Consider the following 26,872-nt stretch of genomic DNA (forward strand, 5'->3'; position numbering starts at 1 on the left):
AATCACTTTCTTGAAAATATGCAAAAATCCGGAAGATAAAGTCCTGATTGTGACAGATACTGTAAAATCTCTCATAAAAACAAAACAAATCACCTCTAGAAGAAAGTAGTATTTCTAAGTGAAATATATTAACTCTGCACTTAGGGTAGTAGGCAAAAGTTTATCATCTATGGAACATGAACACCATATGTTATCCTTCTGTGGGCACATAGATGGATAAAACCATAAGACTTTTTTTTAAAAATCCAACTTTTTGGTTCTTAAACACTGTTTTCTAAAACAAGAGTGTTTATACTGTTATAGAAAATGTCACAACCTTTTCCTTTTGACTTCCCAAATCAAGACTATTTATTTTTAAATCTTACTTTCATGAGATGGAAATACCAAGAGTTACTATACACCCACTTTCAATAAGTATATATAAAAATATTTGATGCAAAGTTTCCCAAGGAACATTTTCACATGACAAATAATACAGATAACTCCTACTAAACTAACAAGCTATCCTCAAGTTGCCTTGAGAAAAAGTCTTCATTTCAAACAATTTAGAATAAACCATTTAAGTTCCAGACACCATTATTACTATTTACAAATTCAGAGCTAATTTCTCAGATTCTGCATCTTTTCTGATATTCATCTCTAGTTCCCCACAATGATGTTAAAAATGTCTGGTAGAATCAGAGAGCTCTAAAAACATCACAGCATACTGCAGTCCTACCTAATACATTTGAGGAATTTTTTGTCTGCAAAACATCAAAACTGCAAGAGGTGTCTTACAATGAAGAAGAAATGAAACCTTGAGCCACAGCAGCTTGGAAAAGGAGCAAAGCAGTACTCCATCCTACCTGTTGAAGCTGCAGTCGGACTTTGCTAATGGCTCTAATCCAATGGGCTCTTGCTGGAGGAAACGGTGGTGGCTCGATGTCACCCTGGTAGCTAGAAAGCAAGAAACAGGAAATCACTATATGAAGAACACCTGTAGCTTTAATTAATTAAAGATTCAACCACATGGTGCAATCACAGCTTCAGCTCTGGAAGCTGGAGGAACCAACAAGCTCCAGTCAGCACACTCCTGCATGTGCTCTGGGAAGTGAGAAGCTAAAGTAGAGGTCTCCTTATACACAGAAGCCACCTTGAAAACTGATGAGCTGAAAGATATGAGCAGTACACAATCCAAACTCAGGAGGAAGATGATGTTTGTGAGAACATCAGGAAGGCAGTCCACAACACCACATCAAGCCAGTGGAACACAATGGTACCATAACTGTGTTACCATACCGTAACAGACACAAAGAGGTAGATCAAAGATTTTATATCCCCATGCCTGTTGCGGTTCCCTTCTAACCACTGCCTCTTCCTACTCCTCCTGCTACAAATTTACAGCCCCTCTTTAGGGGAAACACTGACAACAGGGCTCTGCCGTGAGTTTCCTCCATGCACTGAACCTTTGTCACTCCACTTTCCTAAAGCTTTTCAAGATGGTGTGTGAATCCGTCAGCAGAGCTCCATCTCAGTGACCCACAGCACATCATACAATCCCTAACCTTGTGATACCTTGGGCTTTTGGTTGCATTCCTGCTTTTTATGTTGCTGAGGTGTAAATCACAAAAGTAAACACCTCCTCCTGCCTGCAAAGCACCAACCCCACACTGCTGACTGCATAAAAAAACCCCATAGCTGAGAGCAACACACATCCATACTACAGGTCTAGGGCAGGTGTGGCCCTAGGGATCAACATTCAGAGCTCAGTTCCATGCATACTCCATGGAGACAGGAGAGCACTGCCAGAGGGTGGAGAGAAAGGGAGCCAGTGAGGCAGGAGCATCCAAGTTAGATGCCTAAATTAGCCTGAAATAGACTATGTGAATAACCTTTCCTGTGAACAAATATAGGCCAGCCATTCTGGGACAAGACTCCTGCTGCTCTGTAAGGAAAAGAGGAAAGTGAATCAGAGTTTAAAAACAGTTTAACACTTTTCTAGTCTTGTTTTCCTTTTTTCATCTTTAGTGTAAGGCTTGCCTACACATGAACTCCTGTAGTTAATTCTATCATCCAAGCGCAGTGACACCAGCTGTACCCTCCAAAGGGCACAGACAGGCAGACATCTTCCCATGGATCCAACTGAACCAGATAAAGAAAAAATCTCTCATACTTATGAAAGTATAACCACATCCAGGGGCTGCAATGACGTGATTACCTCAAGGAAAAACGTCACTCCCAAATTTAAGTAGTGAAATTTGAATTCCTGCAAAACCTGTGCAAAACCCAGTACTCTACTCCCCCAAACTTAGATGAAATACTTTTGAAGCCTGTTTTCAATACTGTTGACAGCTTGGAAAACCAAAGTACAAGGACAAGAAAAGCTGCCACAGTGAGTCAGAGCAACATGTCTATTCATGCTGTAATTCTACAACCTACAACTACATAAACACTAGCTCTAATGGTGGTAGTCTACTACGCAAGAATGGAACTAGTGAAGCTCTAACCATGAAAACAAATTCTTGGTTCCTCAAGCATAAACTTGATCCCACATGAGCAATGAAGCAGCTATTTTGGGGCCAGAGTATGTTCATCAAACCAGAAATTCCAGCAAATGAGCCCCAAGGCACTTGCTGGTGTTCTTCCCTACACACGCAAAACCCATAGTTTTAGCAAGTGTTCCTCTTTGCACACAAGGCAAACATAGCTTCGGCATAGCCAACGTCCCCTAAGTAACTGGTCCTGCACAACAGATGTTTCACACATCACAACATCAACTCAGTTGGTCAGAGAAGGCTGCAAGAACAATGTACATTATTTGCCCTGGGAAATAGCAAATAGAAGAATCCTCTCTGAAACAGCTGAAAATAACTTGGTAATAGTTTCACCTACCTCATTTGGACTCCTGCATCAGCGTCCCTGGGCTTCTCAAGTTCCAGAGGTAACTTAGCTGCAGAATGGTCTGCAGGTTTTTCCTCAGTCTTGCAGACCTTCTCCTTCTCTCCTTTGCCATGAGGCTCCTCTTGCTCCTTGAGGCATGCTTGACCATCTTTTTGGTAGCTGCCCGAGCTGTGGTAAGAATGATTTGACTGCCTTTCCTGGTGATCATCTTCCTGCTCAGAGCCATGGGCACTTTCATGGGAATGTTCCAGCTCACTCAGGTGAGAGCTTTCCTGGCTGACATTGCAAGAGGAGCCGTATCTACTACTGCCAGCAGGACTATGAGAGAATAAGAGAGTCCATCAGAAAAAACAGTGGCTTGGAAAAACACAAAACAACCTGCACATCTAAAAAGCTGAGCAGGATGCTAAATATTACTGAAAAGGCATGTTATGAAGACATACTTAACTATTATATTCTTATGATTATTACCTAAATATAGACTTGTGAACCTCAAAAGTTTGGTAGGCAGTAGAAATACTTCATACACAGTCTATCAGTATATAGACCATATATACATTTTTTTGTGTATATAAATACATATATATATATACACTAATATATGCTCTATACATCAGCCTTTCTTGCAACTACTTACATCAGCTAGAAGCTGCAGTGAAGACATTCTAATAACCAGACAGGAATAAAAACGGAAACACAGCAATTCAAAGTGAAAGTGTTTCTGTCTTCTGCAGTTTTGCTGCAGCTGGGGTCTTTATCACAACCATTTACGATTACTATTACTAAAAAATATGGTTGAAGTTTATTTTTATATATTAAAAGTCTCTGATAAAATATGTTGCAGTCAAGATTAAGACTGTCAAGACCTTCAATTTACAACCTTTTACAAAAGTGGAGCAATTTTTCAAATGAAAGCCACATGTCTCATTCCAGTACAGCTCTCTCAATAATTTATTTTATATATAATCCCCCAGCATCACAGGGGTATGACTGCTGTGATTCAAGACACCCCTTTAAGGACTGAATTCTTAGAATCCTCCAACAAAATACAGCAGATGGAAATTTCTCATGCAGTCAGGAAAACTGTGGCCAAGAATTAAGCAACACTCATATTTTTCTCTTGCAGTCTTAGGAGCATTTGGAGCCAGGAAGTTCTGTGAGTGCAGAGTTGCAACTGTATGATCAGGGGAACAATTTCACTTATGTTACACACAAATGTGTAAGTTTAGCAAGTCTCTGGTTTGATTTTTAAGGGCAATTGTAACTTAGCACATGCACAGGACTGAATACAGACTCATGAAATACTGATACTTTCCCCTAGTAGTTTTCATAACTGCATGAAACAAATTTTGCACCAATTTTAGGAAGACCAAGCATTAGAATACCTTCACTGATATTTCTGGAAGTGTTTTAGTATCTCCAGTAATGTGAAATCAACCTAAGTAGTTGTATAATGCGTCATCAGTAAGTTAAATTTCTCTCTAAAATCAAAAGCCTTGACCTTGCATTTTGAAAACAAAACATTCCTTCCTACCAATACATTCTACCTGTTACTTTTTTCGTAGCAAATGTGGTATTATTATCACTAAACAAGAAAGCAAAGTGAATTGTATGCAGCAGAATTAACACACAAAGACTACAACTTCTGAAAGGCTAATGAAGTTAGCACTAAAAGCATCTCATTCAGTGGGACACATTATAACAACATGGGAAATTCAATTACACTTACAGAAAAGGAGTGGGAAAAGGTGAGAAAACAGTCTAAAGGCTTGCACATAACTAGTGACTGCAGTTTGCCATACTGTCTGTGACAGCCACCAGTGATATCACAAACACTGACAACAGGTAGGGACTGGGACTGAGCTACAAACATCAGACACCAAGGACACTGTCTACTGCTGCAGCATTGCATTATAAATGGTCAAATCCCATTTATTATGCCTCATTTGTAACTAGCCTTTTCTCATTCAGTTGTTCCACACTATGCAGATCTGGAGCCAGTGTGTCAGGATGCAGTACTGCTCCATCAGAAGCAGAATCAAGCCCGGTTTCTTTCTCTTCAGGCTTGTCCAGCACATGCTCCTCTGCCTGATCCTCTTTCTGCAGTTCACCTGAAATCACGTTCTGCCGATCTTCTGACTCTTTGTCAAGGTTTTCTCCCAGTTCTTTGTTGGATGTATCATCAACAGTGCTTGCACCAGATGGCTCTTCAGAACATTCATTGTCTACAGCGGCAGCCTGCTTTGAAGACAACTTTACTTCTACATTTGCATCAGTCACTTGATCCGAGACTGCAGATTTTGAGCTTTCTTCTGAACTGACTGTTCCTAACACCTTGTCATCTGGTTTTGACAAAGCCTGTGGTAGTACATGTGGTTCCTTTTTGGCAGAGGTCTCCTTGATGTCTTTTTGCCAGGGAAAGGAGAAATCTAGCTTTTTCCCAAATACTGCTCCTTGGGCACTCTCTGGCTTATTCACCTTTTCTTCACCACCTCCTTCAAAGAGAGACATAGAGAGTTTCTTAAAACTGGACACAAGGCCCTCATCTGTTCCTGCTTTATTAGCAGAAGGTGGCTGCTGAGAGAAGAATGACCCAAAAGGTTTTCCACTATCAGATGACATAAAGCCAAATTTTGGCAAACTGGGTATGTTCGGTATTTCAAAGACAGGTTTACTACTGCTTGTATCTGGAGCAACATTATTAGTTTTACCCTGTTTCTTCAAGTCAGATTTGGAAGCAATCCCTTCTGCAGGTGGCTCATCAACTGTTAAATGTTTCTCCAAGTCAGATTTGGAAGCTATCCCTTCTGCAGGCACCTCATCAATTGTTAAATGTTTCTCCTGTTCAGGAGTTTGCTGTTTTACCTCACTTGTCTTCTCTTCATTCAGCTGAGGCAGATGAACACTGGGCTCATCAGCTAGAGCTGTGAGTTCTTTGTTATTACTACTGATCAAGTCCTGCTGATCAATACCAACATCGGCCTGATCCCCTGTAACAGCAGGCTCTGACTCAAATGTAGCACTCTCATCTAACTGCAAAAGGCTTGTGTCTGCCTTGTTAGTTTGGACTTCCACTTCCAGCACAAGCTCATCAGTAGAGCCAGTGTGAAGGATGTCAGCGGCTTCCTTGTCTGCAGGAGCAGCTTCTTCCTCTGCTACACCTGAAGACCCCACATCTGGTTGGTAAGTACCTACATCAGCCTGGTCAGTGGCCTCAGCCTGCACTGCATCAATTGCACCACTGAGATCAGACTGGCATGGCTGAGTATCTACCACCTCAGAGGACTGTGCTTCACTATCCTGCTGCAGAACCTCGAGGGCTGCATTCCCACTAGACACTCCCATTTCTGGAGCAGCCCTCAAAGGTTCCTCTTTAGAGGTTTCCAAGCTCTTCTTCTCCTCAGTTTCTGTTTTCATAGAAGACTCTTTTGTGGAGTTCTCTTCTGTTGAAACAGGTACTACATCCTTCTTCACAGAGCTAGAGACATCTCTTTTAGACTCTCTGGCTGCAGCTGTATTTTCACTCTCCCTAGAGTCTTTTGCTGGAACAGACCCAGTGACATCCTTCACACTAGTGCTTTGAGGTTTAGGGGTGAATTTTGGAGGCATCTCTTTTGGAGATTCTTTTGGACCTTTGAAGATGCCAAATATATCATTTGTGAAAGATGGTGCTGGGCCACTTGGGAGGGATGAGAAACCAAAGAAAGAGGAGCTCCTCTTCTGCGCAGAAGGAGGTGCAGCAGCTTGAGGTTGAGAAAAGAAACCAGAAAATGTTTTAGGTGGTTTCATTTTTGTCATGAAACTTGAAAACATTTCAACTGAAGAATCCAGAACCGATTTATCACTCTCAGGTTCCTTTGGTTGGCTTTGCAAATTAGGTGCCTCTGGCATTTTAGGAGGAACATGTGGCTGTTGCGTCCCTTGTAATCTGTCCGTTTGTACAGGTACTTTTTGTTCTGGCAGCTCATTCCGTACACATACTTCTTCAGAGACCACTTCATTTTTCATGTCACTCATACTATTTAAGTCACATAGACCCTGGGAATCCATCTTATCACCTGAGGCCACACTATGATCAACCTTTTCAGAAGTTTGCTCTTTGGAAGAATAAAGCTCTTCATCAGTAGGAAATGCAACACTGTCCATTTTCTCTGTGTTACCCAAAGCATCTTCTACCCCTAGGGAAATACTCTGCTCATCCTGAGAACCCTCCTGCACAGTGGAAGTCTGAAGGCAAGGACCAGGAGCAGACAAACTGGTTACTGCATTGTCCTCGGTCTGTGGAAGCTTTCCTAAGTCACTCTGTTCACTGGCCTGTGGAAGCTCTCCTAAGCCACTCTCTCCAGCGGTCTGTGGAAGCTTTTCTAAACCACTCTCTTCAGCTACTGCAGCAATACTTTCTGCATTTTCCACTGCCAGCTTTTCTGATTTATTTTCTGGGATCACGAGGTCATTAGACGTTTGTTTGCCAGTCACTGCTGCAATAATGTCATCAACTTCTTTTCTATTGTCTACATCTTGTTGCCTGGTAGAACTGCTGGTTTTGACACCAGAGTTGGTGGAAACACTTTGCTTCATATGTGGCTTAGCATTCACTGGTTTAGCTGTTTTTTCCTGTCCTGGAGCAGTTTGTGGCTTTTCATCCAAAAATGATGACAAACTGAAGAAGCTAAAACTAGTACTTCTTTGAGGTACACTCTTGTCAGGAGCTGGACCACTGGAGAAGGAGGGCAGATGAAACAGCCCCTCTGTTTCCTGTTGTTTCCCACTAGCAGGAGGAGCAGCAGGTGGTGAATGCTTTGGTTCATCTGATCCAGTGAAGAAGGAGAATATGCTCTTACTGGCTGGCTGGGATTTCGGAGCAGTGATATCAGAGAAGCTGAATGGCAAACTGAAACCCGACTCTTTGGGTGTCTGGTCTGGCTTTGGTTTTGCCTGATTAGCTGTGTCTCCTACACGACCTCCTTGTGGCTTTGGTGTAACCGTGGGTGTGCTGCTTTGCTGCCCAGCTGGCTGGCCCAGCCGGCTTACTCTGGGACCTGCACCCACTGGCTTCTGTGAAACGTTTCCAGGAGACACTTTTTTATTCTCAGGAGACTCCTCCACAGCTTTTTGGCTTTGTTGTTCCACTTGCATCCTGGGGCTAGGAGAGACATGCTTGTCCATGCCTTCAGTTCTCACCCCTTCCTTAGGGGTGGAGGACAGACATGGCATACTGGCACTCTGAAGACCCCCAGACTTCTCAGGTTTCTGTCTTGGCTCAGCCACAGTTCTGCTACTGGGTTTTGGCAGAGTCGTAGTACTTGAGGGTGGTTGAGAAGACACAGGCTCCACTTTGAAGATATCTCCGAGGGATCCAAATAAAGATGAGATGCCAGAGGTTTCCTTCTGTTCTGGCTGTTTCACCTCTTCTGGTTTATTACTTTGCCTTTTCTCCAGTTCTGCTGATGGTTGCGGTTCTTTGCTTATTTGTGTTTTAAAGAAATCAAAAAATCCAGAAGATTGGGGTTTGCTGGAAGTTGAGCTTGCAGGAGAATCTTCTCCAAGACTGAACAATTTCAGAGCACTTTTAAATAATGTCTCCTCAGGCTCAGTGGCTGGTTGGCTCTGATTTGGGTGTGGCTGACTTGGTTCATTAATGGTTGCATGCCTTTCAAGACGCCTGGAAGCTGGTGCTGCTTTAACAGGTCTCTCTTCTCGTATGGGCCTGCCATCCGCAGCAGTTTGGCTCAGTGTAGAAGGAGATCTTGTTAATCCTGGCTTTTTAACACGGATGTTTTCAGTCTGGTGTAATTCTGGCTTTTCATTTCTAGCAGCCTCCAAATTAAGTTCTGACGCAGTATTTCTTCTCGATTCTGATGTAACAGGAAACTTCTGCCCTACTTGTTCTTCATCTAATTTTTTATTTGGTGTAAGTGATAAAACACCAATCTTACTTTCAGATGATATCGACTGTGTGTCTGTTCTCTTCAAGGTAGAATCTTCAGATGTCTCAGAGCCAGGGCTTGTAGACTTTCCAATTAGTCCACCCAAAGCAGAAAATAAGGAGCTAACTTTATTCACTGGTGTTTTCTTATCTTCCTCAGTCTTTTTTGCTTCTGTTACTCTTTCAGTCGATGCTGAAGTTTCTTCAGCTTTAGTAGTAGACTGGAACAGCTGGAATCCAAAGAATCCTGATGACCCGCTCCCAGAAGTCGTCACAGGGACAGCCTTATCAACTTCCTTGGTGTGGACTTCCTTACTCAGCGATTTACTGACAGCCACTCTGGAATGTGTTCTGAGATCAAGGGTTAACGGAGGCTCCTCTAAATGATTCCGGGTTTCCTTCTCAGGTCTGAAATCTACTTTGAGTTTTTGAAGTTTATAACCTGAGAAGTCTAATGGCTGCTCTCTCTGATAATAAATAGACTCCTCAAACATTTGTGAAAAAGTTTCCAAATTCATGTTCATTAGCTGGTCGCTCCTCTGCAAAGCTACTGACAAATCCAAGGGTTTATTTGTTGTATAATCATCTAGACACTCTTCTTCAGCAAACCAAAATAGCTCATCTTCACTGCCAAGAGGGACTTTGAAACCACAAACGGCAATTGTGTTGTCTTCTAGTACAGCTCTTGGAATGGAATCCATCTGGAAATTATAATCCCAGCAGTTCAGGTAGGAGTCAGTTTCAGGAGCACACACATAGACATACTGTCCAGTGGGATCAGTGAGCAGGGAATACACATACTGGCTGTCACTGTACATGTAGTATCCACAATCACCATCTTCTGATGGCCACCACACACCCTGCTCAAGCATCATTATCCACTCCTGATACTCCCGGCTATAGGATGAGTACATTAACCCTTCATCCATACTTAAAGTCTCTTGGTCAATTAGAGTCCACATCGTTCCATCACAGCCAGAGGAGTAGCTCAAATCCATGGGCAACTCTTCGAATGAGTAACTGCTGTCTCTTTCAAAGGGTGGAAAGTTACTGTAACTTTCATTGAGAGAATCAGCAGTCCATGCATCATTTTCTTCCAAATAAATGTCTTGAAACATTAACTGGTCAAATGACTCATATGATACCGCACTTAAATCTAAACTCTGTCCATCAAAATTGGCATTAGTCTGCCAATCCATCACATTTGCATTCCCATCCTTTTTACAGAGATTCACTACCACATCATTTTCAGGCCAGTCCAAGAACTGAGGGGGCAGAACAGAGTTCTGGTTTAACACGTAGTAAACTGGTACTGCTATTCCATGAATGTCAGCCAGTCCCCCCACTTCATATTCCCATTCAAAGCTAGAATGGCTCCTTGTTTCCTGATAAGCTGAGTACTGCTCCATAGGGTTATAGCTTTTATTAGTCAAATTGAGAGATTCATTTGATCCTTTGTTTAAAGTAGTAGGAAGAACTCTAGATTCTGTATCCTGTTGAGGAATATGCCTACTATTTACAGGCTTTCCAGATAAGTCCTGTACCTTGGCTTGCAGATTTAGGGCCTCAGGGAGCACAGGATGCCCACCACGGGGAACATGGGGCTCAGTTGTTTCATTTACTCTTGCACTGGATGAGTGGTTGGTAGTGGAAGATTCCCCTGTTTTCACATTATCCTGCCTCTCCTTTGGTTTGGGCAGCAGATTTTTTAAGAAGCTGGAAGATTCCTGCTTTTCTCCAGTGCTGCTTTGACTGTCAGAAGCCATTCCAGAATTACTGGGTTTTGTCTCCGAGCTAGAATCCTCACCTCTATCAAAAAGCTTCATGAAGCCCAGAGAATTTGGTTTTGCCTTCTCTTGCTTACACTCAGACAAGTTTTCACTTGAGGCAAACCTAAATAAGCCAGAAAATAATCCAGGAGAAGTGCTTTTCTGGCTATCACCCTCGCTTTTAGCAGTCAAGTCTTGATTATTGGCTGTGTTTCCATTGGAAGAAATGTGAAGAAACCCAGAAAGAAAACCTGGTGTGTGCTTCTTCTGAGTATCATCTCCACTTGGAACTTCTGGTCCTTTGGCTGAAGAGGTGGATTCAACTGAGCCTTTGCTTAAGTCTGCTGCATTTACTCCTTCTTTCATCAGTCCTCCTTTTACATTTCTAGGTTCTTCTTGAGTACTCTTAGCTTTCTGCTGCTCTTCTTTGGCCTTAAGGGTAACAGAGGCACTCTCCTGGTGTTCTTCTCTGTTTACCTGGACAGTAGGTAGGTCTTCTTTATTCATGTTTCTCCTTCGTAAAAGTTTCTCCTTATTGTCTGATAAACTTGGAACTGAGCTCGATTTTAGTGAAACAGCACTTCCTGAATTACTGTTTCTGCCTTCATGCAAAGAACTGCCACTAGAACCCTGACGACTTTTTTGGTCCTGTGTAGGTGCTAGATTTTCTGCAGAAGAAAATTTAAATAATGATGAAATAAAGCCTCCCTTCTCATTCCTCTGTTCCTGCTTTGCTGAAGAACCCAGCCCACTGATAAAAGGAAGTTTTCCAGTGAAAGGAAATGTGTGGTCTTCCTTTGATGAACTATTTTGTCTTACATCCTCCACAGACTTATGGCCTTTAAAATGTTCAGAGGTACTTTCTTTCTGCCCTTGTTCAGCAGAAGGAAGCAACAATTGACTGAAAGACTTTTTGAGTGGGTTGAAAAAGCTTTCAGATGCTGTACCCTGATCTTGAGGCTGTACCTTAGGTTCCACATTACCTCTGTTTTGCTTGTTTGCCAGTCCATGGCCTGCAGGATGCTGATCCTCTGAGCGATTTGCAGGAGACTGCTCCCTGGCAGTGGGCGTACCCTCTACCAAAGTGGCACCTGGCTGACTTGTAATAGGATGCGAATCTGGCTGCTTCTGTGGCACATCCTGCTGCTTGGGAGCCAAGAGACCGTCAAGATTGGCTTTCAGACTGAAGGAACTGACTGAGTTTGTCAGCCTGCCAAAGATCGAAGACACAGAACTGCTACTTGCATTTACCTCTGCCTCACTTCTAGTCTCACTTTTCTGTGCCTCTGGAACAGTGCTGCTGGTCCTGGCTGACATCTGTCCAGATGGTGTTTCGCTCCTTTTTGCCTCCTCAACTTTGACAGCATGGCTGTCCTTGGTGCGCTCCTCTTTTGAGACTTGTTTTGGCACCTCCTTCTCAGAGAAGATCTTTAAAGGATTAAACATGCCTAGAACTGAATTCACAACTGAATGCTGGTTCTGCTGGCTGTCGGCAGAATTTCCTTGCATTTGCTGGGGAGGATGTGGTGCAGAAGCCTTACTGTCTGTCTCAGCGGCTTCTGGCTTGTTGGAGTTTGTGTTCTGGGCTCTTTTATCACTGCTCACCTGGGATAGTAGCAAAGACTGAATGGAGAACTTGGCATCAGATTTATTATCTGCTGCCCCTCCAGAAGAAGAACTCTCAGTTTTAGACTTACTAGTAAATACATTCAAGATTCCACCTTCTGATGAGTTTTTGTTTTCTGTATTTTCTGGAGTGGAAGAAACAAGTTTTTCAACAGAGGCTGTGAGCTGCTTTGTGCTCGACCCCACCTTCTCTGTGAAAGAGCTGAACAGGGAATTCACTGTATTTTTCACACCTGACAAGTCTGGAAGAGATTCAGATTTGCCTTTGGTACTCTCCTCTGCAGCAGGATGTTTGGTCTGCTCAGACTTTTTAGCTTCTGATGAATTATCAGCATTATCCTGCTTCAGTGGCACACTTTCAACATTTTTTTTTGTTTCTGGCAATGTACCAAATTTGCTGATTTCTTCCTCCTTTTCAGCCAAGTATTCAGAGACTGATTCTACCAGACACTGAAGTTCATCCATCGTGTCTATGTACTCCTCATTGGGTTCTTCAACAGGAGACAGTGTTAAGTCTTGCACGGAATGACCACGCTTGCTCTCTTTAGTTTTATGGTTTTTATCAGAGCTAGCCTTTAACTGGGAACCTGCATTTGCAGGGAAATTAGCAGTTATGTTTCTCAAATGGCTGATGTCAGAATCACACCATCTTTTTGAAAGTGTATCCAGTTCCTCCATTTCATCATCTGAAACAGGAGAGTACTGGAACTCATCAGAAGCACTGCTGTCAAATTCCTCAAGGACGTCGACAGGCACAAAAGTGTTCTCTACCATCCCCATGTGTTTCATGTCCTCAGTGTTACTTAGGTGAAGTGAGTCCTCATGGTTCATCCCCTGCTTGTTGGGCAACTTGCGACTTTTAACCATTAACCCATTTTTGTATGGACGCAGGACTGGGTCTGGATAAGCAGGCAACCGTTCCTTACTTTCAGAGTTACTGATATATTTTCCAATTCTATCATATACTGGGAAATCATCAGTGGGTTCAGAACCAGCTGCCACACCATTGAAATAAACTGTTTTCTCCCCAGGAAACTGCAGACCTCCATTACTTTGTAGGCTTATTCGTTCTTCAAAATTGTATCGCAGCTTCTTTTTCCTTCTTCTGTCAATTGTATCATATTCCTGAGGATATCTAGGGACATCTACAGACCTTAACCCCAGATACACATCTTGACAGCACCTTGATCTCTCACAGAGATTGAAATTTTCTCTTTTTGAGAAAGTTTGCATCTTTTTCATGTTTTTCTCATGCCAATTTCTAGTTTTATGAGTTTTTTCTAAGAACTCCTCTATTAACAGTTTTCCTAGCTCTTCATAGTTACTATCCTGTTCTTCTTCTCCATCTTCAGTGTCAAATGGAATGATCCTGACTCTTTCATTTCTAGTTAGAGATCCTTGTCTAAGATGAGAAATAAAGGGAGTGGGAGGAAAAGGAGGAGAGGCAGCAAAAAAAAAAATAGGAAGGGAAAATAACAATTTTTTAAAAAGCTATAGAAAGGACAGAAAAAATAGTAATGGAAAAACATGCATTAAATAAATGAAAATTAAAATCAGAGACATTCAGAAATAACAAAATTGAAAACCTGCCAATCTAACACCATTACATTTCAATCAAATAGTCAAAAAAAGCAGCTTGGGTTATAAGATTCCATCGGTTATGTCTGCACAAAATTTAGAAATGCCTTTTTGAGGGAGAACAGCTTTTTGTGATGAAGTGAGGGCACACAGCCTTGGCTGTACCAGTACTCTGCTGCTGCTTTTTTAGGCATGCTGAAAAGAAGCCACTTATTGCAGAAACATGACTACTTTGGGATACAGTGCCCACGCGCACCATTCCACTACCCTGTTCCTGCATTTCGGTCACTCTGGGCTATAGACTTTGTTCTAGCAGTATTCATAAAGAACACAGGGACCCTGTGTCTCCCAGGGGTGGCAAGAGAGCAGAGATTTCAACTGGAGGCTTAGGAGTCACTGGACTCCAGGCAAGTGAGAACAGGGGACAAAATGCAAACGGTGGGCGTCAGCAACAAGAGGAGTTTCAGCTATTTCACCATTCCTCTTTGCTGGGAGAGCTCTTGCTGTAGCTAATGGCCTCGAGGTGCCCCTACCAACACAAAATTAAGATTCTCAGAGCTGTTACTGGACCAGAAGGCAAAACAAAACACTGGCACTGGATATTAGCCCATCATAAGCCTCAGATGCTTTTCAGGATCTGTACTTCTAATTTATAATGATCTGCACAGATCCAACAGTTCATACTTGTCCATTGTGGGAGAATGGATTAAGCTGTGAAACAATTTGACGCTTCCTACAAACCCAAGTAAATGACCCTTGGGATTTTGGATTTAATTGCTATCCCTTGGTCAGTAGTATTATCTTGATTGTTCAACAGCCCCAAGAGTAGTAGCAAGGAAACTTCCTCTTGATCTAAATCTCACAAGGACAGCTTCTGACTACAGTCTACATACAAACAAACAGGTAGAAAGTGGATGTAAAAACCTCAAAATGATCATCTGAAAGATGCACCGCAGCTTTGCTTCACATCACCAATTGCTGAGAACTAAGGAGCGTGAGGGCGTGTCTGTCCCTGACCCTGTAAGAGGAGTGCCAGAGAAGGGAAAGCACAGAGGGCACAAAGGCATTTTTATGGATACTGCTAATCAAGTCTTCACCATGAGAGCTGCATGGAGCATGCCAACATAGGATACAGACGGGATAGCCCTGAAAGAGAGATGGGTCATTGCACTTTCCACTGCTGCTTTAGTGCTGCATTTCCAACAGTACTAGCTAACTTACACTAATTGGAAAGATGCTCATTACTTTAAATGAGTCCTGTTATACACAGTTTAAAACACGACACTTCTTGCTTACAATTTTAAGCCAGTAATTGAAATAATTTTCTTTTAAAAGCTAACAATATTTAAAAGATTCCCAGGGCCACCGTAGTTACTGCATCAAGCCCTTCCAAAACTCAGCTAAAGGCAATGGGAGCTACATGAATGTCTGAAGGGCCATTATCTGCAAATGTTGAACCAAAAAAATCGGCTAATTTAGACATAAAGAAAATTACTTTTCTTTCTAATTGAGCTTCTTTCCCTGTGTTTCCTCTGCTCTTTTACAAAGCATCCCATTTACTAGAAATAATGAGAAAACCAACACATGAAAGGAGAAAAAGACATCAGCCCAGCATTTAACTACTACAGACCTAAAAAACAGCTGAGGCAAACAGCAAATATCAGCTGAAATGTACCACGGGAACGCTGCATAGCAGCAACAGTGGGGAGACAGGCAGAGAGGTGCAGAGAGGGTAAGCCACTGATCTGACAGATCTAGAGACTCAGATTTGGACTCCAGGTCAATGTGGCCACTCACGGTGGAATCTATGCTATCATATCACCTTGAAAGTAAATAGAGCAAGACTAGAGAGGCATGGAGGACAAACAGTTAAAGAAAATGAGCTTTGAAAAGAAAAGTTAGTGCTTAAACAAAAAAACCAAAACAAAAAAAACCAACAAAAAAAAAAACCCAAAAACAAACAAACAACAAAAAACCAACCAAAACTGAAGGGAAGATGTCTGCTATTCTGAAGCCAAACTGGCTGTTGGCAGCAAAACACACTCCAAGGACAAGTAAGAATATTGCTTGTCATCACTAGGAATTACTTCTCTCAAAGGAACATGTAACAGCTAATAAAGAGAAGCAGAACTTTTTAATCCAAACTCAAATATTGGAAGAAAGAAACACAGGTGTTAGACAGTTTCAACGGAGGCATTTTGGCACTGACAACCTTTTGCCCAGTTCAAGACAGTTTTTAGCAGGTTATTGTCTGGTTCTTCTGGGTGTGCCCTGGAGAGCCTCCTACAAGCCCTCATTTCCACAGCGACCATCAGCTGCAATCTGCCAGGAACACTGATTTCATCAGGTGACTGCCTCATCCACAGCACTGAGAGCTGCTAGGAACAAAAGTCAAATACAATTTGTTTCTGCAATACTCATTACAACTTTGTTTTGAAAATATTTAAGATCTACCCACGTGCTTCTTTTCAGCCAGTTTGTTAGAAACACCTTTCCAGTAAGTAAGAGAATCCCACATAGCTTCTTTGGAAAGCTTATTTGCATATTTTATGTTTTAAGACTAAATATGCAGCAAAAAATCTTGTTGGGCATGTGGAAAATGCACATGGGAACAGGAATGCTCAGATCACCATCAAGGATTTGCGTTTCTGGACTGAATATAATTTTAGACCATAGCAAACTACAAAGCTCACGGTTTTTAAGTACATTTTATGAGTCCAAATCCTTTTACATCAATACCTTCAGGAAATCAGGAGAAAAAAAAAAAGAAATCTATTCCAGCTTGGTATTCTCTAACAATTCAAATCAGCAGTGCTTCTTTGGAAGGTCTTACATTTGTCTTTTAGATACAGATAGAAATGCACATACACACTAACTACAAGCAAAGTGAGCCATGACAAACTACCTGTATTGTCAACACCACTCCAAGAAATCACACAACTACAAAAATATGCAGCCACCACTGGCTTCCCCTGACTGGGGGTCCAACACCACTGTTCAGCTCGGCTCTTCCATAAAGAAAAAGCCTCAGCACATCTTCTCAGTTAGATCTTCAGCAACTTTACCAGGGCAAACCAGCAGCAAAGACTCACACGAGAAAGGGAATAACTTGATTATATAAGACATTTAATGAACTAGGAATAGAGTACTAGGAATGACACATCACACTGCAGTAAATGCATTTTGTTGGCACATTTGCTTCTATTCTTGAAACCTCAGTAACAACATTAGATGTTACCATGAAATTTCACCCTTTACCATTAATGATCATACATCAAGCAGAGAAAAACTTAGCCTAAGTCACCCATGAGAGTAACTGAATTCAGGTTCAGGCTTCAGGAAACAAGAACATTCTCACCAAGGGAGATAAGGTAGAACAAATCAGTTACAATACAAACAAAACTCTGCACCTCTAACTGTGATAGTGCGTAAGTAGCTGCCTCCTCCTCCTTCCTCACCAAAGGCAGAAGCAGCCGCTTAGCCTGTTCTACACAACCACTCTAATCAAGCTGACCAGCACTGTCCAAAATCTTCTACTTTCACCTTGCACAACCAGCTCTAATTCACTTGCATTGATCCTAGTAAGTTAGTGCTGCAATGCTCAACACTTAAACAAGTTAAAAACACTTGTGAAACTACTGATTTATGGTCAAAAAATAATTCAGAGCTAATCAACTATCTTTTACACAGCTGAAAGTAAATCTAAAGAGAAAGCACACCATTCAACACTGTTATATGATAACAGGAACAAAAAAGACAAAAAAACCAACAACTAATCTGTTACAAACTTTCTTCTCAAATACATTGTTTTGGCAGATCTAATAGAACTGGAGCTAATCCAGAATATAAAATAAATCTGCACCAAGAAAGAAGCTCCCAATAGGATAACTCTGGTAAGAAGGTGCTTCACTGGCTTGGGAGGCACACCTACGCCATGGTACCAGAAAGAGCAACTACCAACTACTCTGGCCTTCAGAAGGTAAGGGGAAAGTACAACCAAGAGTAAATGACCTCAACATTGAGCATATCTTTTAGAGGTAACTCCCTAAACCGCCAGATCTGTAACACATACCCTCACGTGTTTTTCCTGGTTCATGGCAGAATCCCAGTGTCAACAACACACGTAACACCTTCCTATTAGAAGACTTTCGGAGTCCCTGATCTGCCCCCCCCTGCAAGCACAGCACCTTCATGGTCTGCAGTGGAAAAACAATGGGGAACGGAGAGCTACCCATGAAGCAGCACCCACCTGATGGCCACGGGCTCCCGATAATCCAGATCATAGTTCTGGAGGGAGTCAGCACAGGAATCCCGCAAGACCCCCTGCTTCTGCAGGCGAGCGGGGCCCGTGAACTGGTGCACGGAGGCGTTGGGCTGCACAGTGGTGTGGTACGGAGGGGGGATGCTGTTGCTCGTCTCACTGCGGTAGTCGCTGTCCCGGTCATCCACGGCACTGTCAGCGTCTTCAAAGGCTAAGAGACAAAAGCAGTTTAAGGGCACAGCTCTCTCAAGTTGCCTTGCTGGGACAGTGGAGCCGTTTAGTTTTGGAAGAATGACAAAAAAGCCACTATTTCTGCTGTGGCTGTATCTCCATCTGGGAGCCGGATATAACCTCCAGTTCTCTCAAGTGTGCACCAAGGAACTGCAGTGATCGGATCCACACCCTCCTTTCCCCTCTTCCTATTACAGGAGTTTATTTCTCTTTAGTCATTACTAATAAGCAGATTAAGACATCTTTATTTAAAACAAAGAAAGAAACCCCACACAAAAAAAAAAAAGGAAAAAAAAACAACCACAAAAATGCCCAGCACCCAAAATTTCAGGTACTTTGCTGCTCCCAAAATGAACCTTTAGATACTGGAAAAGAAAAAAAAAAAAAAAAAAAACACAAACCCAAAAGCACTTCTTTGCAGAAAGGAGCTCTTTCTGAAAACTCTTCAACTTTTAAGCTGTAATGCTGTCCTTTCTTCTCAGCATTCCTAACCCTAACTAATGGGGTTCTGGATATTTTTTTTAATTCAGTTTTTTTTCCTATTATTTTTTGTAAAGGTATTCGTTTAAGTTAAGAGAAATCAACGGAAGGTACTCAGTAGAAAAATCAGAAGAACATTTACACTACTTCTTATAGGAGAAAATGGCTACCTTTAACACATACAGGTAAATTAGCCTAAGTATAGTACTTAACACTAATAATAACCTTCACAAAGGAAAAAGCTCCTTTCCACTAAGTCCCTCTCCCTGCAGAAACACTTCTGCTTGTTAATTCTTCAGGAAAGGAGAATGCCAGGTTATAGTGAGGAAAGGTATCAAAAACATATGGCTGTGTATGGCTGTGCAGGATGCAAGGTTATCTTTGAAAGCTTAAAGTGAAATACACACACCATAAGGCAGTGGAGTGCACCATTAACATGCTTGAAACAAAAGAAAATAAGGATCAGCCATTATTCATTCTCTCTGCCACCAAGTCTATCTAAAAAGGACAATCAAATTAAAGCCCTCTCTGCTAAGTTATCCAGTGGGGTGTGTCCTACACAGTCATTCATCATGAGGCTCAAAAATAAAGTGAAAGTGCTCTTTACAGGCCAGATCCTTAAACCTGTATTTAAACTGCTGAAATTCCAAGCAGATGGAATGCAGCATCAGGGAACCCCTTTTCTTGCATGGGTGCTTCTCATACTTCTCATTCAATTTCCTTTTTTTTTAATCTGAGGTAAAATTTGTTCTTGGTGATCTTTTCAGTTCCTTCACAACATAGTAAGATTAATGCTCAAAAGTGGATGGCAGAGAAGAAAAGAACAGCAGCAGAAAACATCTGCAAAATACAGGCCACTTGAAAAAGCACTGCTCTACATTCTTAAGTGGAACCAATTCACTTTGATTGTCCACACTGAAAATGGAGTTAAGCCTCCTGCTTTTTAGTAATTTAAATGCTGCAGGGTTCTTGTCAGTCTCTAGTCAACTGAACAGAAATGAATAGTAATCATATGCTGCTGTATTCAGCTTTATTAAAAGCACAGTGTCCATCAATTTTATCACAGTTCAGTGCTTGGGAGAAATATTCAAAATTTACTGCACAAAAATGATTTCATATGCCAAGGTGCCAAACCCTATTGAGGAGCACCAAACTTCCAGCCTGTAGAGCAAGGGCTGATGTATTTGTCAATCACGAGGCTCACACTGTCCTCACAAGAATAACAAGCTATTACTCAGCTGAGCAATGTCGTTGTGATTGCTCAACACTTGAGCCATTACTATCTAATGAACAGTAATTACTTCTATTGGGTCAGAAAACACACTGCTTCAAAGAGCACTGCTCACTTTGCTGCTCAACTAATTTCTTCGTCCCATCAGATGCAACTGTCATTTAAGGTAAAGCCTAAGTAAGTAGCTCTGGTACGATGGAAAGTTCTTCAGCTGTGGCTGCATAATTATCACAGCACTTGCAGAGGCTGAAGGCAGCCTAATTGAGATACAGCCTTGGGATCCGGTAAAAGTCACCAGGACCAACAGCTTTAGGGATAAACAATTTAGCTAACTTTGAACGTGTAACAAAAAATACAAATCACTAGTACAATTACCTGGATGAAAAATACGGAATCCAGTGACTCACTAATACTGGGAGTGCAAATACTTACACAGTTGTGGTTATTAGGAAGCAGGACACTGCTTCTATGAGTCAGCAACCCTGCAGGCTCAGAGAATTCCAAATGAACCAGACTGCTGCAGAAGCACTATCTAGATTTGCTAACCAGACATTTGCTAACAGACATGTCTCACCTCTGCACCATCAAAAGAAGATTTCCCACAAAAACTACAGTATCTCTAAGCAACATCCAAAACCACCTGATTAGCTTAAATGTCAATCAAACATATAGAGCATCTATGTTTATAAAAGCTGACACCAAAACTTCTCAGAGTTCTTACTGGTTTTTAGCATGAGGAAGTTTCTTTGAGGTCACGACACAAAATGCCTCCCTAAGGCATGTTTAAAGGATGCAAGGCTCCATGAGGCAGGAACATGTTTTTTCTCTGACATATGCTCCACAAACCTAACAGCATCCATAGACGTTAATACCAGACAGAAATCCTCAACTGACTCATAAGTAAGAGCCAACTCAAAAAATTCTTATTCAGGCTGAACTGCAACTACCCTATGAGCAATCTCACTTTATTTAACAGAAGTGTTCTCAAATGAAGACATTACTCAGCCTGATCAAAAGCATCAAAACCTGGCCCACATGTGGCATGTAGCACGCATTTCCTTTGCAAGAAAGTATTTTGTGACATGCCAACATATAGTGATGATCCCATTCATTAACATACTTGACGCCTAAATTTTAATTAAGAGACTGACAAGAACTTGCAGAAGTGGCTTTGGAGATGCAGCGCCCCTTCAAACGGAGGCATTACGGCCCGTGTTTCAGCAAAATATCCCTCTCAACACACACGGTGTGATAAATTCAAGTACTGTTTTCCTCAAACAGGTGATACAACAAGTCTTCCATTAGCAAAGTTGGAGCTTAGCCTCAGTCTCTGAAGACCAGTTAAATCAATAACAAGACACATAACAACAAACATAAGAAAACAGAAATTTTTCACCCCAGTTTGAGAAATTTCACATATACCAAAGAGATCTCATGGGATCAACTGTTTCTTTGTCACTGGACCCACTGTGTGGAGAGCTGTGGGTAAGACTGAAGGGCAGGGTAGAAGCATGCTGTTCATGTTTCATTATTGAATATTCATGCATATAGGCAGCATAAGAAGAAAACCCACAGGGGCAGTCACATCACACAGTAGGATTTCACAAAGTGGGGAAAATCAAGGAAGGAGATACCTTCTCTGTTATTCCTCCCTCTAACTCCTGGCCCCAGAAGCTGTAACACAACTGCTGCAGGGTAGAACACATACAGTTTTTAGTATCTTGACCTCAAAACCACTTTGACAGTCCTGCTATGCCAGCCCAACTAGCCCCCTTTAGCCTCTGTCAGCTTTCTTTATATCAAACTTCAGGACAGGGAGGAAAGCTAGCAACAAAATTATTTCAGGTGGCTGGATGAATGCACTTGAAGAAGTCGTTTTGCTTGTTTAAGATGCCAAGGCACAGCAGGAGCTCCTCTCAAAACACTGTATTCAGTTGAAATTGCCTCTTGCTTTTCTAGCACAATGTGTCATCAGCCCCTGGGAGCTGAGGTCCAGTCCCCCAAGCTTAGTTATCCTCTACAAACTTGAGAAAAATCTTGGACAAAAGCAAAATCCTCATTAGTTCCCCAAACAAGCACTGAACTTTTCACAGCTTTTGTCTATTTTAATAATGGTAGAAGAAAATCAAGTGTACTAACTGAAGGAATAACTTCCAGGTCAGCAAAGGTCTCTGCCAGCTCCACATCAAGGGCCGCGCAATTCACCTTTCCCACCCATCATCCATTTAAACTTCTTTTCATCATAGCTGCCAACAGCTTCTTTCCTTAAGTCTCAGACCCTACTGTGCCATCATCTACTGAACCACTGCTCACTCCTAATAATTAGATAGACTTCTTAAAATCTTATAATCAAAATGCATACTAGCTTAAAGAGGACCACTGAAGTAAGAAAGAAGGAAAAAAAATCTCCAAAGGGCACAGGGGTGTTTTTTGAGGCTCTTCCGTATCTTTTTATGCTAAAACCACCTAGGTTTTGAGAAATTACTTAAATGCAACTTTGCAGGTCATTAATTCATTGTATTGCCCTCATCACTTAAAAATACATTAAAAATGAGCGTATTTTTAAGACAGCATGTTTGCAATATTAAGTCTTCAGTTTAAGAGCTTTCAAAATCCTGTTCTTCTCACTTGAAAATACTCTTCTGCTGAAACACTCGACAGCCAAGAACAGAACTGACAGGCTGAAGTGCAAAGACTACTTTGAACATCTACCCTACTTCTTCAAGCCTTTCCCTTCCCTAAAATGAAACTAGGTCAGCGGTACAAGATGTCCCTTTCCTGAAGTGCAAGTGCTCTCTGCCTAGCTAACAAGGGTCTGGGCTACAACACTCCTCTTGCAAGAAACTCTCACCAGGAAAAAGTCTTCCAGCTACCAACATGCTGTTTCTGCTGCTTCCTTCTCAGCTGCTGTTTAAGAGTTGCAACTAGAAGTGTGTTTTTCATTATATTGTCAAGCTAATGGAGTTCACTTAGAAACACCATTGACACTGGCCCAAGCCTGACTGTAAGGATGCTAAAATGATTTCAAAGAGGACAGCACAGCAAGGATGAAGGAGAAGGAGGGAGCCTCATGAATACAAGTACCTTCTAAAGCAAAAAAACCACACACTGACTCTCCAGATAAACAGGAAAAATACACGTGCACAGCTCTCCTAGACCTCTCACTAACTAAAGCTTAAACACCCCATTTCCCTGGAAGATGAAGCTATTTAGGACACTAGTCTTTTAGTAGTGTAAAAAAGTTAATTAGTTACCTCTCCGTTATCCTACCACACCTCTAAGAATAAACAATTGAGACATCCAGCACTGACAGCACAAGCAAGTTGATCAACACTGCCGATGCATAAAGAACTTACGTTTGATCAAAGACAGGAGAACAAGGAGGACAAAAAATGTTGTGGGAGAAGAAATGGGAAGTCACTAGTGGAAGACTTCTAAAATGCAGAACAGGTCCACATAGGAAATGCACTGTAACATTAGCTGGACATTAGACTCAGAAGCAGTAAGAACGTCCTTTCCAAATTCCATTATGTCAAAAATGGAAAAACACGAGGCAGAATCTCCTCCCTGCTGGATGCAGTCACAGTGATCTCTCTCTGCATGCTTCCCTAAGCAACACTCTTGTTCTTGTCTTTTACACAGGGAACACCTTTAAGACTAATGGATCAACTGTCGTATGTTCTATAGACTGTAGAAGCCACACACTGTATCTTGAGCAGAAGCCATGCCTGTTGGCACCTGCAGCACTTTCAGAAAGTGAAGACGTTTCATGCACATTTTCTGGAAAAAAGAACAGAAATTTTGCAGCCTAACCAGGAGTTGTTACACCAGTCTCCAGGTGTGCCATCAGCTCTACTGATCACAGCCAGGTGCAGTATCTGAATTTCACCTGTCCAAGGCTGGTCAGCACTAGTGAAAGCAAAGCCCTGCCACTTTTGCCATGATACTGTCTCACTGAGGTTGCACATAACACAACACTTACAACCCCACTGGCATGCAACAGTAATTTCTTCTTTCAGATTTACTCCTATTTGTAGTATTTGGAATATATTTCCACCATATCTTTGTATCTTAGTACGACAATGACTACAGATTTCCTTGTGTTTTTCCATTACTGCAAACATTGATTTGGGCTTGCACAGGTATGAAGAGCAACACAAAAGGCATACACAAGCAAAAAACTAGAACCACCTTTACAGGAAAAGAATATAGTCCAATTCTGCCATCATGTCCTCAAATTCCAGTAGAAGACACAAGCAACTCATTTAAAACATGACCAAAACAAAGCTAAAAAGTGAAAAAATTAAAAGCCATCCATCTACACAAATACGAAGACTAAGTGAAAGTAAAAGAAAAAACAACAGAAGAGATTTTCTATATGCATGAATATTTCCACTTCTCCGTGTACTGGAGCATGCTGCATCATTATATGATCAGAAAGCTTGCAAGAAATCAAACTGTTACGTACTCAGCTGCTCTCCCCATCCGAAATAACTCCAGTTGCCTGCATGTAACACAAATGGCAGAGAAGAATAGGAATGGAAAAAGAAAGCTTAGAAAAAACAAACCACAAGCATACTTTTCATGTATTTACAATGCCTTACAGATTGTGAGCTTGAAAATGTAAGGGATTTTTCTTTATGAATATAACATTATGTTGGGGCTTATTCCTCATGTCCAGTTTGTTTATAAGACATTCAGAAGACTAAGATCATTATAAACTCTTGGAATTGACAGACAATCATGCATTTATTAACACAAGTAGATAAAATACTTATCAATCAACCTAGCAAGAGCAGTTAAACACCGTTATTTCCTAGTACACTCAAATGTCTCAGAAACCAGAGTCCAGTTTAGAGCAGTATCCTATTCCTACAGGCTAGACTCTGCAAATCAAGTGGCAGAAGTCACTTCACGTTTCCATTTCTGCCCCCTTTCCGGAGCAAAGTTAACCCAGTGGTGAGAGCATCCCTTCAGTAACAAGAGCATGAAAAACTGTGTCCATATAAACAATGTGAAGAGTACTTTGTTAGGCAAATATACACACTGGTAAAAAGCTTTGGAGCTCTCACAACATACTAAGGCAAACAACCACAAGTTAATTCTGCACAAGTAAGCGAACCTTTCCATGTTAAAATTGAAGGTGAAAACAAATTCATGCTAAAGCTGCACAGCAAATTGGTAAGATGTCAAAATTTTTACTTATCAATACCTATGCTGTCATCCCAAGGTCATACTCAGTACCATGGAGGCAACGAACCAGTACATACAGCCCTCAAAGCACTTCAGAACCATGCACACAACTTGCAACTCCAAGAAATGCTTCAGAACCAGCATTTCTGAAGACAGCATGTAAAAAATGCTTTGAAAAGTTACATTTACAGGAGATTTGATGCATCAAGTGCAGCAGACAATAAACAAATTCATCATATGTAGACAGAGAACAAGCAAGAGTTTTCTGTCCTGGCCACCATCTCTAGCTACCAGCCAGGCACACAGATGCACCAGAGCTACAACCAGGTTGCTCCTTTCTTTTTGGAAACAAAAGGTCTACAAAGCAACACAGTCCCTCAGACACACATCAGTACTTCAAGGTCCCTGGATAGGCTCTGACAAACACACGTGGCACTTTGCACAGGCACAGGCATTGCTCAGGTTCAAGTGGCACTTTTATAGCTGGTAGAGTTTCAAAGGTATGCCATTACCTTCTGGTTCCTATGATAGTAGTTAGAGAGGAAAAAAAGAAAAGTAACACACGTATGTTTGCTTTGGTCATTAAAGGAAGCAGCCCTGACTAAGTGGAACAAACTGAATGACAATTTTTATGGTGCTGATTTAGAAAGAACCACTGGTATAATGCTGAACACATGCAGTTACCATGGAGTATAAAAGGTTTATTCCCCTCTTGTGTACAGAAGTTCTTGTTTGCTGAATTTAACAACAGAAAAAACCTGAAGTCCATGGAGTCGAGCACCAGCAATTTACAGCCTGAGACAAGACAAATGCCACATCTCTGGCCCACAGCAAGAGTGACAATGCTGGGGTGCTGGTAAGATGAAGATGTACCCAAATGCATCAGAAACCTGCCAGGATCCACCCAACAGTGTTGGCATGACCCTCACCACAAGGCTATCCTCTCAGGCTTGTTTTTCACAACAAAAAGCCTGAATACCAGCTTTGACAGACATGTGAGTGTTACTTCAGGGGGGAAGGAGAGGAAAAAGAGGAACTCAAAACCAAGCCGGCAAAGAAAACAAAAGTAAAGACATGGCAAAGAAATGAAAAGGGGAGACAACCAGGAGAAAGGGTAGGAAACCAGAAGCAGGAAGAGCAGAAACAGTGGAGAGAGACATAGGAAAAGGGACTGAGGAAAAAGATCAAGATGCTGACAGAATTCTGCACTGAACTTTAATTTCTTGTGACCAAGAGTTCCCATTAAAGACAATTTCCTATTAATGTAGCAGTTGAACAACAGCTTACATGTATCCCATTCCTGCAAATCTCAAGACACTAACACATGTAATAGCAACCCCAGCACATCCTTCCATCACAATGTCTGTATCTCAGGTGCACAGTAAGAGGCAAAGGAAGGAACATTCAAACATTTGCAGCTTGTATTACTATCAAAGATCCAGAAAAACTGTAGTGATACAGCATTATTGCAATCAGGCCACATGCTAGTGAAATGCATGCCATTATTAATAAATGAATGCACATATAAAACCCCAGAGCAACTGGGGAAGAAACACCAGAAGGTAGCTATAAATTTCCAAAGCTGGTATGCAGATCAGAAAAACCACAGAGGAAATGGACCTTATGTCCTCCAGATTTCACAAAGATAAAAATCCCAGACCCAGCCTCTGCACAAACTACTGTATTCAGTCTGTATT

At 41.6% G+C, this 26,872-nt stretch overlaps 1 protein-coding gene across 7 annotated transcripts in view; it reads right to left on the reverse strand.

The window, feature by feature from the left end:
* Nucleotides 1-26,872, reverse strand: part of UNC13B (unc-13 homolog B) — a 206,101-nt gene that overhangs the window by 125,739 nt on the left and 53,490 nt on the right. For 3 of the 7 annotated variants that reach the window (XM_032095623.1, XM_032095621.1, XM_032095619.1), the window contains exons 8-10: nt 18,029-18,251; nt 2,872-3,198; nt 846-936 (exon numbers count right to left, since the gene is read on the reverse strand). In XM_032095623.1, coding sequence (XP_031951514.1) covers nt 846-936; nt 2,872-3,198; nt 18,029-18,251 — 641 coding nt within the window. Of the gene's footprint in view, nt 1-845; nt 937-2,871; nt 3,199-4,837; nt 13,596-18,028; nt 18,252-24,450; nt 24,487-26,872 lie in introns of those variants that run through there. The other 4 variants (XM_032095622.1, XM_032095618.1, XM_032095617.1 and 1 more) reach the window with 2 other exon arrangements.

Source organism: Corvus moneduloides, chromosome Z, assembly GCF_009650955.1.
Source record: "Corvus moneduloides isolate bCorMon1 chromosome Z, bCorMon1.pri, whole genome shotgun sequence".
NCBI classification, from domain to species: domain Eukaryota; kingdom Metazoa; phylum Chordata; class Aves; order Passeriformes; family Corvidae; genus Corvus; species Corvus moneduloides.